The following is an 11011-nucleotide window of genomic DNA, read 5'->3' as shown; positions in this document are numbered from 1 at the left end:
AGGAAGGAAGGAAGGAAGGAGGGAGGGAAGGAAGGAAGGAAGGAGGGAGGGAAGGAAGGAAGGAAGGAGGGAGGGAAGGAAGGAAGGAAGGAAGGAGGGAAGGAAGGAAGGAAGGAAGGAAGGAGACAACAACAAAAAGATCTAGAGCACCAAAGAGCTTCCAAATGGAAAATGGGCTGAAGGAGAACCCACCGGGAGAAAGAAAACCAATTAAAATATTTTTCCTGTTAAGTAGATGAGAAATAATGGTAGTCTGATCTAACATAGTGGCCTTAGGCATGGGGAGAAGTGGAGGAATTCAAGAGCTATGAAAAGACAGAATCATCCATTTGGTGATTGGTTTGCTTGGGGGAGATGAAGGGAAGGGAAGACATAAGAAAGACCTGGAATGAGGTTATTGGGTTGGTTTCAGCTGCTGACGGTCAGTACAAAACAACTAAGTACACGGAGAATGGCTGTTCACTAGGAACACACACAGGCCATGTCTTCTCCGTCTCAGATATTCCTGCTAATTTTGGACATGGTCAGCCTGCTTTATTCAAACCACCTTCAAAAGGCCTCAGTTTCTACTAAGTACTCGTGGCTTGGAAGGGTAACACAAAACCAGGAACGTAAATCTGTACTTCAAAACTCAACAGTGATTTTTGTATTTTCTCCCCTAGTGTGGCACGTGCTAGTCTTCCCAAATTAGCTATTACTCCTTGAGGGCAATGATCATGTCAAACCTATAGTTTCCATTCCCCACAGCGATGATGACCAAATAGGCACTAAGAGCTAGTTGACTATTTGGGAGAATAATATCTAGATGATTACGTATCAATGCCATTTGTTATCTCACAGACTGATTATATTAATAACATCTGTAAGGTGTCGAGTAAGTCTTTTACGGGCATCATAAATGCCACCATCTTCTTTGGGTCATCAGAATCCTCTAAGATCCTTATGTTCAGGCAGTTTGGATAAGAATGTGTTTGACTACAGCTTCATTGAATTATTTTAATATAATGGAAGCCTATCCATTACTGTTAAACTCTACTGCCATCTACTGTTCATAAAATAAAATAACACATTGTGCTCTCAATCCCCCAACCCCACCTCTATGCTCTATTTTTTACACTGAATTTTTGCTTTCCTCAGACCTCAAGGGCCTTCTATGCTTTGAGCTTCAACACAAGTAGATGTAATTTTTAAATAGTTTTGTTATAACAATCCAGCATGATATTGACAATTTTCTTTCATGGGCAAAAAAGTTCATGGTGTTATAGAAAAGTAAACGTTTTTAACTTAATGAAACCATGATCTTTTCATGTGCCTCCCCCCACATAAAGAAACTAAAAGAAAAAGGTAATGGAATTACTGAGAAATGCATCCCCACCTCTAGCAGATATCACTAAATTGGACATCTCTGTCGGCCACATTCCATTCAGAGTGTGACCCTCATCCTTCAAGGCCCTGTTTTCAAAGGACACCTTCTCCATAAAACCTTCTCTGGTTCTTCACTCTGGAATTAAATTCTTCATGCCACAACTGGTAATTGTTATAACTTATCCACATAAAGGACGAAAGTCAGAAATTCCAGTTTAAGAAAATAACTTTATAAATCATCCCCCTCATCTTCCCTAATCTGTTGGTTCCTGTTTTAGACTGGACTCTCAGGTGTAACAATATTTTGTTACTGGTGGAGAGTACTGTCTACAAATCATCCAGGTTCTTGGCATTTTGAACAAAGAATTGGACAAAACACACAAATCAACAAAAAAATGAAGCAACAAAAGCATAGATTTATTGAAACAAAAGTACACTCCACAGAGTGGGAGCAAGCTCATGCAAGTGGCTCAAGAGTGCTGCTTACAGAATTTTCTGGTTTTTTTTTTTTTTTTTTTTTTTTTTTTTTTTTGGCAGAGTCTTGTTCTGTCACCCAGGCTGGAGTGCAGTGGCACAATCTTGGCTCACGACAACCTCCACCTCCCAGGTTCAAGCAATTCTCCTGCCTCAGCCTCCCCAGTAGCTGAGATTACAGGCACACGCCACACCCGACTAATTTTTGTATTTTTAGTAGAGACGGGGTTTCACCATGTTGGTTGGCCAGGCTAGTCTGGAACTCCTAAGCTCGTGATCCACCCGCCTCAGCCTCCCAGAGTGCTGGGATTACAGGTGTGAGCCATCGTGCAGCATGGGGTTTAAATCCCTCTGGAGGTTTCCCATTGGTTACTTGGTTACACCCTATGTAAATGAAGGAGTAGCCCTTGACAAGTCTGATTGGTCATGGGAGGTGACCAATCAGAGGCTGAAGTGAAGGAAGTTACAAAGTTACACATGAAGACTTGGCCTGCAACCAGTCTGATTGGTTGTGGGAGGGGACCAATCAGAGGCACTTTCCATTTTTCATTTGCAATGCAGTGCGATGGCAGTGGCATCTGATCCTTTGGTTACATTGGTGTGGAGAGGTGGGGTTTCCCTTCTGATTCTGTTCTAGGAAGTCAGTGAGAATGGCCGTAGGTTCCCTGCTCCAGACCCTGTTGTCCTGCCTCATTTCCCCACTGGGAGACATGATCCCCACAAATCTTTACGGGAGGCAGAGGAACCAATGGTCTTTCTTCTGTAACTGCTTCATGATGACTTGGGGTGTGGTCCCTACCTATTTCAGATCACGGAACTCTCACCCTACTGTCTAGTGGAGACAGGGTAACTTCTTGATGGGCAGGAGTGGTGTCTTCACCTGGACCTGGAAACCTTGTTGCATGATCATCTGAAACTTGATTGTCTCTAGGCGAGAGGAAATGAATTCGGTTAACCGATTTAACAAACATGGTCCAAAAAACCAAGGCAAGTATAATGATTAATAACGAGCCCACCAGAGGAAGGACCCATGAACCCCTAGTTAGCATTTTTGACCAGGAGGACCATGACTTGGACAGCTGTTGTCGTATCTTACAAGCCTGGTCAGCTAATTTCCGGGTGGCATCCCTTACTAATTCTAATTGGTTGACATAGAAACAGCATTCTTCCTCTAGAAAGAGACATAAGACACCTTTTCCAGCAGTTAGGAGATCCACTCCCCTTCTATTTTGTAAAGCAACTGCTGCCAAGGAGTCTATTTGAGTTTGTGTTGTGACGATACTTTGGGCAATGTCATCCAAGCTTTCCACAAAATTCTTGGAAAGTGTTGGTAACAGTATAGGGAAGTTGCAAGCCCGCTAACTCCCGTTCCTACTCCCACTGTTATTCCTAGCCCAACCAAAAGGCGTTTGAATTGGATGGCTCATTTGTGTCTGGCGGTTGCAGTTAAAGGTATAATGAGGGATTGGTTGTTGAGAGTGCTCTCTCTTTCGCGCGCGCTCTCTCTCTCTATATATAGACAGTGAATAAATACATATATACACACATATATATATATTTATTTATTTTGAGACACTCTCCTTCTGTCACTCAGGCTGGAACGCAGTGGCTCAGTCTTCACTCGCTGCAACCTCCATCTCCAGGGTTCAAGCGATTCTTCTGTCTCAGTCTCCCGAGTAGCTGGGATTACAGGTGTGCGCCACCATGCCCAGCTAATTTTTTGTATTTTTAGTAGAAACGGGGTTTCACCATGTTGGCCAGGCTGGTCTCAAACTCCTGACCTCAGGTGATCCTTCTGCCTCGGCCTCCCAAAGTGCTAGGATTACAGGCGTGAGCCACTGTGCCCGGCCGGGAGCTATATTGAATTCGGAGGCTAAAAACCAAGTATACAGGTTCCAGTCCAACTGGCTGGTAAACGTAGTAGGAACTGGTGCCGCACAGGGAAAAGGCTCCTTGTTTTACAAGACAAAAATTGTTTTCCATGGTGAACATGTGGTAAGTTGGTTGTTTTCACTTTCCCAAGTGGTTAAGTTTCCTGCTAAAGTGGCCAAGGGAAAATATGAACCCAGCTAGTGGGCCCACCTTCACAGTACTTAGCCTGTGTATCCTTTAAAATGCCCTTAACTAGGGATGATTTGCATGAAAAGCATACAGGTTTTCTAAGTGATGCAGTGTGGTTAACTGCATAGCTTACATGATTGTGTGAGGGTTAATTTCTAGGGTGTGGCTGCACTAATGCCTTCAAGGTTCCCAGGGCCTGAACAGAATTTTGGCTTCTTTCAATACAAAGTGGCATCTGGAATTTTAGCTCTGTGCATGTTGATATTGGGTCCCCAGTGATTTTCTGTGGGAATGGAACCTCAGAAAGGTTGCTCTGATAGGACTGGAGAGGGTTTACTGCTCATCTTGTCATTTTAACTTTTGTCATTTCCATATTTTTGAAGTCTTATAAGTCGTCCAGATTCATTAATTCAAAGGGAGTTCCTCCCTGGTAGTTGGAATGATAGGTCATTTTTTTCAAGGGCCCAAGATCGGGCTGGGATTGGGATGGCAGTATATCTGGATGAAGATGGAGATAAACAAAGCCGACAGTCCTTTGCCAGAGCTGAGCTGGTGATATTTAACAATCTTTGCATTAAATTTAAAGTTCTTAATAAATACTCAGAATCGATTAATTGCCAGAGGGGTAAAGTGAAGCTCTGTGGTAAAAGCAAGCTGATTCTACGTATGCATGATCTCAGCGTACAGAGGCTGTGTGTGATCATTATGGAACAAAAACATACTTATTTGCTATTTTGTGCGACAGAATGGGAACTTCAGGGTGTGGATACCTATGCTGTCAGGAATGCTAGCTATAAAAATGAATTAAAACACTTCATATATTACAAAAGAAGTGATTCCATCTATTTGGACGAAAGCAATTAAACTGCAAAAATATAAAAAATGGCAACTATTATCCAGTCTACAGTAACTATGCCACAAAGACACTAAGGAAAGTTGGTAGGCATTTACGTATCTCACAACAGTTCTAAAAAGTATTTTATTTTAAGAAGGGAACATGTTAAGAAGGGCAAAATCAAAAACATGGACAAGTGTTGGATGAGCTGATGAGGTTGTGGCAATTTACTTCGTGAATACTGTGAGATTTTTCCAGCTCGCTGTGCTTCCGTACTAGATGGTGAGGATTTAAAGGGTCAGTGAAGTCACAGCAGACCAGCACTCAAACATATTTCTCTTTTATTTTCTATTTTTGAATAAAAATGTCAGTTTCAAGTGGGCGGTGGGAAAGGAACAAGCAAAGGATTAATTATTTGAATACATTTTTGGCGTAACATGGGTGTCTGACGCTGAGGCTGTGCGGTGGTGACCAATGCACCCATGCACTGGGTTTCACAGGTGCAGATCGAAGTCCATGCTCTGCTGCAGATTGACTGGGTGGCCGCCAGCAACTCAAGTGACTTGCTCTTCTGTGCATTGCATCTACATCTACTTGGGTTCCTCTCACAGGTATTCCTGTCTTGCTCCAGGTCACGCTTCGTGGCGCGGCACTCACGGGGAGTCAGTGGCGTGGCCCCGTGTCCCTCCCTGACCCCTGGAGGATTCCCTAAGGTCACAGTCACCGCCTCCATCCCATACTTGCCATCTCTTATAGGGCTAATGCATAACAATTGTCACAATTTACAGCAGCCCTACGCTCTGAAGAGCTTCTGGAGGGGGTACTACTCAAGCGGACCGAGACAAGACAGGGACCTCCTCCCGTCGTCCCCTCTTAACGGGCCTCTTCTGATAAGGAACATTTGTAGATAGGTAAGAAGGGCAGCGGGAGGGCGTAAAGGCAAAGACAAGTTTTTTTTTTTCTCGTAGGAACCCAAATCTTCTGGTCTGGCTGTGTTTCCGGAGGCATTTCCAGAGGACCCAGAGAGGACCGACTTCCGGCTGCGACTTCCATGTCTTCCGAGTTTGGAGACCTGCTGCTTCCGCCCGGAGTTGCTGTGGACTCCAGTTGCGAGCAGCCACTTCCGCCAGGAGTCCCTAGCGGCCAGGGCGTGGAAGCGGGTCCTGAAGCGGCTTCGTCCTATTGCCCGCCGCCTGCCCACGCGGGAACCGGAGCCCAGCGGCAGCGGCGGTCCCTGGGCCTGTGGAGAGGCATTCTCTGTGGCCGAGTCCTGGGCCTGGGGGACCGGGCGGTGCGGGAGAGGCGCCTGGGCCTAGCCCAGCCCCAGCGCCTGTCTCCCTGCCGCCGGTGCCCGCGGCTGGAGGCCTCGCGGCGCCCGCCCAGCCTGGGGCGGGCCCAGCCTCACCGCCCGGCCCGCCCCGCCCCAGGGGCCAGCCCCGCGCCGGGTGTTTCCGCTCCTCTCCCTGCGGCGGGATAACCGCCTCGCACCTCCCGGGCTCGGTTCCCTGGCTCCGGCCGCGGGGCGAGCATGGAGTTTGCGGAGCTGATTAAGACCCCGCGGGTGGACAATGTGGTGCTGCACCGGCCTTTCTACCCGGCTGTCGAGGGCACCCTGTGTCTGACGGGCCACCACTTGATCCTGTCCTCCCGGCAGGACAACACGGAGGAGCTGTGGCTCCTTCATTCAAACATCGACGCCATCGACAAGCGGTGAGTGCCCGCCCCACCCCACCCCAGCTCCGCAGGGAGCCGGGGATCCCCTGTGGGCGCCCCGGGAAACACTTCCTGGCGTTTTCCGCGCATCCTGCCGCCCAGCTGGCCGGCAGGATGAGCCCCCTGTGGCCTAGAATCAGGATTTACCTGGCAGAAACCCGTCCAGCTGGAGGATCCGGTTTCCATTAAACCTGATGGAGTTCTCAGGGTTATCGTGTGGCTGGTATCATCCTGATGATCTGGTTCGTAACACCATTTGGGTGGATTTTCGGCATTGTCTTTATAAATTTCTTCTTCTTGCCCCATCGTATTCCTTGAATCGGTATTGTCAATCACGGTTCATGAAGTTGTGATTGGATGTGATTTAGGTAAATGTTTACCATTTTTGAGGAAAATTCAACTGATTATAAAGTTATGAGGGTCTACATGCCTCAATCATTTTTTATTTTCTGAAATATGTTCAGTTTATTATGTTTCTTACCTTCTGGGTCATCAATTTCATTCTCACCAAGGGAAGTTCTGATGTCTTCTCTTCATCTTTACTCAGTTCTGCTTGCTGAAAGAACAGGGTTGGCTCTCAAGGAAAGGCATGGACCAATTAACCTCTTTTTCCTTTTTGTACTCCAGACTTTATCTCTCCAAGGCAGTGCCTCGAAGTCAGAAAGTTATACTTTCATCTGCAGTCAAAATTTCCATCTCCTTAGTGGCTTCTCTCTAGCCAGGAGAGGGCAAACTGATTATCCAGTTTACACGGAAGTGGAAATGAATGACGACAACGTTTTCCTTTGCCTCACAGGATAATTTGGATATTAGGAAGACTCCTAGAGAGGATATGCCTTAAAATAATAATTTCTTTTTTTTTTTTTGAGACGGAATCTCACTATGTTGCCCAGGCTGGAGTGCAGTGGCAAATCCCGAGTAGCTGGAATTACAGGTGTCTGCCAGTACACCCGGCTAATTTTTGTATTTTTTAGTAGAGATGGGGTTTCACCATATTGGCCAGGCTGGTCTTGAGCTCCTGACCTCGCAGTCCGCCTGCCTCGCCCTCCCACAGTTCTGGGATTGCAGGCGTGAGCCACCGTGCCCAGCCTAAAATAATAATTTCTAATGGTAGAATTGCAAGAAGTTTGGGTGAAGCAGTGGTAGATTGATTTCCTTTTGCTGCATAAAGTCTTCAGTGGGCCTGGCGTGGTGGCTCACACCTGTAATCCCAGCACTTTGGGAGGCCAAGGCGGGCGGATCACCTGAGGTCAGGAGTTTGAGACCAGCCTGACCAATATGATGAAACCCCGTCTCTGCTAAAAATACAAAAAATTAACCGGGCGTGGTGGCAGGCGCCTGTAATCCCAGCTACTCGGCTACTCAGGAGGCTGAGGTGGAAGAATCGCTTGAACCTTGGAGACAGAGATTGATTGCAGTGAGCCGAGATCACGCCACTGCACTCCTTCCTTTGCAACAAGAGCTAAACTCCATCTCAAAAAAAAAAAAAAAAAAAAAAGTCTTCAGTGGTCTCTCATTGACAATCTAAACCCCTCACAGTCATTCATGGCATTCTGTGTCCCAGCCCTAGCCTACTTTCTCACTTTATTTCTTGCCATTTCTTTCAACGAGCCCTTCTTGCATTTCCTTTCATGAACCTTTTTACTAGCCGGTCCTCACCATTTACTGGTGCTGGTATATGTCCTGTATTCCGTCATCTGTGTATTTTATTGACTTTTTCCTTCTGCTGGAATGCCTTGCCTCTCCCAAGTTTGTTAAACATTTGCCAAATGCCTTTATGTTCTGGACATTTTGTGAGGCACTTAAGACACCAAGATGAATAAAATATATCACAGTTCTTGTCTTTCAGGAGTTCACAGGCAGTGAGCCTGTTACCCATCTATGAGTATTCAGTTTAACCATTTCGACCGCTACGTCCTTCACAGATTCTTCTGTTAATTCCACAACTGGAATTCATTTTTATCTCTTTCGAAACTTCTAACTGTGGCTTGGGCATATAGACGCATAGGAAATAAAAGAAGGATTGACCACTGAATGGTTCAGTGATGCCATTGAATACAAATGAGTAGTCTCTCCGTGACCATCAACTAACTGCCTTTCCTTTCTTATTTACCTTTTATTGTGTTTACTTTTCGCTCATTCCTTTCCTCCTGTTTACCTTGCATTTACAAGGTGCTGGGCTTTGTAATGCATGACGAAGAAGCAGATGAACCATGGACCTTTGAATCTGTTGGGAGAGAATGACGAACTGTACACACATTTATCCTTTTCCTGGGAAGCAGCGTGGTATAGTGGAAAGAGCATAGGGGAGGCATCAGATCAGAGTTTGTTAAATTGCTGCTTTCAAGAAATCTTCACATCCACCTGTTTTCCATGTGTGCTGTCTAGCTGTGCGACTGCGGTGGTGACTAAGACAAGCTGCTTAGGTACTGGCTGGGGAGATGGACAATCAAGCAAGTCCAGAAATAAATACGTATAATGATGTCAGGTAATAAGTGCCAGGAAGGAAAATAACGGAAGATGAGAGGATAAAGAGCACGGGGAGGCATTTTCTTTAGAAAGGATTTCAGAGAAGGCAGGTGACATCTGACTGGAGACTGGAATGAAACGAGGAAGCTAGAAATGTGAGTATCTGGGGGAAGAGCATTCCAGCCGGAGGGAACAGTGAATGCAAAGACTTGAGATAGGGAACATGCTTGGCATGTGCAGGGAAGAGCAAAGAGGTCAGTGTGGCTGCAGGGCAGGGAACAGAGGATACAGGAAGCCGGTGGTAGAGATGGTGGCTGGAGGGATAAGCAGTGGCCAGACCGTGGAGGGCCTGCAGGCCACAATGGTTTTCATGGGAGACCTTGGAGAGGCAAAAGCTAGGAAGCAGCAGCTGATAGACATTTCAGAAGACAATTATGGCTGCTGGCAGAAAGTGAACTGTACAGGGGCAAGACTGGAAGCAGGCCCAGCTAGGAGGGTAGAGTAGTTCACATAAAAGATGGTGGTAGGCTGGGCGCAGTGGCTCATACCTGTAATCCCAGTATTTTGGGAGGCTGAGGCAGACAGATCACCTGAGGTCAGGAGTTCAAGACCAGCCTGACCAGTATGGTGAAACCTCATCTCTACTAAAAATACATAAAATAACTGGGTATGGTGGTGCATGCCTGTGATCCCAGCTACTCAGGAGGCTGAGACAGGAGAATCACTTGAGCCTGGGAGGCTGCGGTTGCAGTGAACCGAGATTGTGCCACTGAACTGCAATCTGGGTGACAGAGTGAGACTCCGTCTCAGGAAAAAAAAAAAAAAAAAGCGGTAGTGTAGTCACAAGGAATCTGATTTGGGATGTGTTTTTGAAAGTGGAGCTGCCTTGCCTTGCTAGTGAATTGTAAATGAGGTAAGAGAGAAACTCATTAAGGATGACTCCTTCAGTTCTGCCTCTTACTAGACAAGTGCCTTTGGGCAAACTACTTAACCTCCTAGAAATTTATGTTTGAATAATGCTTTACAAGTCTATGGAAAACTTTCATATACACTGCTTACATCATTTTGTTTGATCCTTTCAACATACAAGGTTGTATATAAGTTTTACAGTTATACCTGTTTTTTTTTTAATGGACCTCAGAAAATTGAGTTAATCCTACTTAGTTGATGACTCATCGTTTTCATGATTGATTCCTTAAAAGGTTTCCTCTGTTGTTTATTTTCTTCGTCTCTAATTTTCACTCCCGTTTCCTGCCTCATCCACAATCCCTGTAGGCAACCATGTTAGTTGTTACTATAAAATAGATAGCACTGTTGTGTATGGGTGTGTGCACACATGCATGTGTGAGTTTAATTTGCCTAACTGGGATTATGTTGTAGATCTTGTTCTGCTGCTTAATATGTTGATGCAATGCTCTTTCAGGATCTCTTCATATTGCTGAGTGTACAGCCATTTCACTGCTTCTGACAGCAGCATAGAATTCCAAAGTATCTAAAATAACTTCCTTAATAGACCTTTTAGGTAACCTCCAACTCCCTGCTATCACAAACAACTCTGGTAAACATACTCATCCATGCCCCCTTATGTAGTCTTGTGCCATAATTCCTCTGGAACCGCACCTAGGATGGGATGGAGCCATAAAGTAGGTGCATATCTCATTTCACAAACTAATTGCTTTCCAAAGTGACAATTGAAGATTGCCTTCCCATGATGGTGCAGGAGAGGGCACCTCTTCTCTACTTTCTTACCAACATTTGGTATTGTCTTTCTGATTTTTCCAGTCTGAAGATTCTGAAATAGTTATTGCTTTGTTTTAATTTGAATTTCATTACTTATTAGTGAGTTTAATTATCTTTATATATGTTTGTGAGCAATATACTTAAAATTATTTTTCCTTTCTGTGAATTGCCTAATTTCTGTGGTCTACTTTTAAGCATTGGGTTTATTGTCTTTCTTACGTTGATTTGCGTGGGTTCCTTGTATACTCTGGGTATTCGTTCTTCATTTAGGCAGTACGAATGTCTTCTAGTGTGTCACCCATCTGTTTTTTTTTTCTGTGGTGTCCTTTGTTGAACAGAAGTCTTTAATTTTAA

The 11011-nt window shown here is 45.2% G+C and overlaps 1 protein-coding gene across 1 annotated transcript in view; it reads left to right on the top strand.

The window, feature by feature from the left end:
* The first annotated feature begins 5080 nt into the window (after positions 1–5080).
* MTMR9 (myotubularin related protein 9) overlaps positions 5081–11011 on the top strand; it is a 44030-nt gene continuing 38099 nt past the window's right edge. The window contains exon 1 of the mRNA XM_017883683.1: positions 5081–6445. Within this exon, the coding sequence (XP_017739172.1) occupies positions 6264–6445 (182 nt within the window). The 5' untranslated portion in view covers positions 5081–6263. The remainder of the gene's footprint in view (positions 6446–11011) is intronic.

This window comes from Rhinopithecus bieti, unplaced genomic scaffold, assembly GCF_001698545.2.
Source record: "Rhinopithecus bieti isolate Rb0 unplaced genomic scaffold, ASM169854v2 scaffold_13857, whole genome shotgun sequence".
Lineage (NCBI taxonomy): Eukaryota > Metazoa > Chordata > Mammalia > Primates > Cercopithecidae > Rhinopithecus > Rhinopithecus bieti.
The sequence above is the reverse complement of the archived record's forward strand: the minus strand, read 5'-3'. Positions and strand labels throughout refer to the sequence as shown.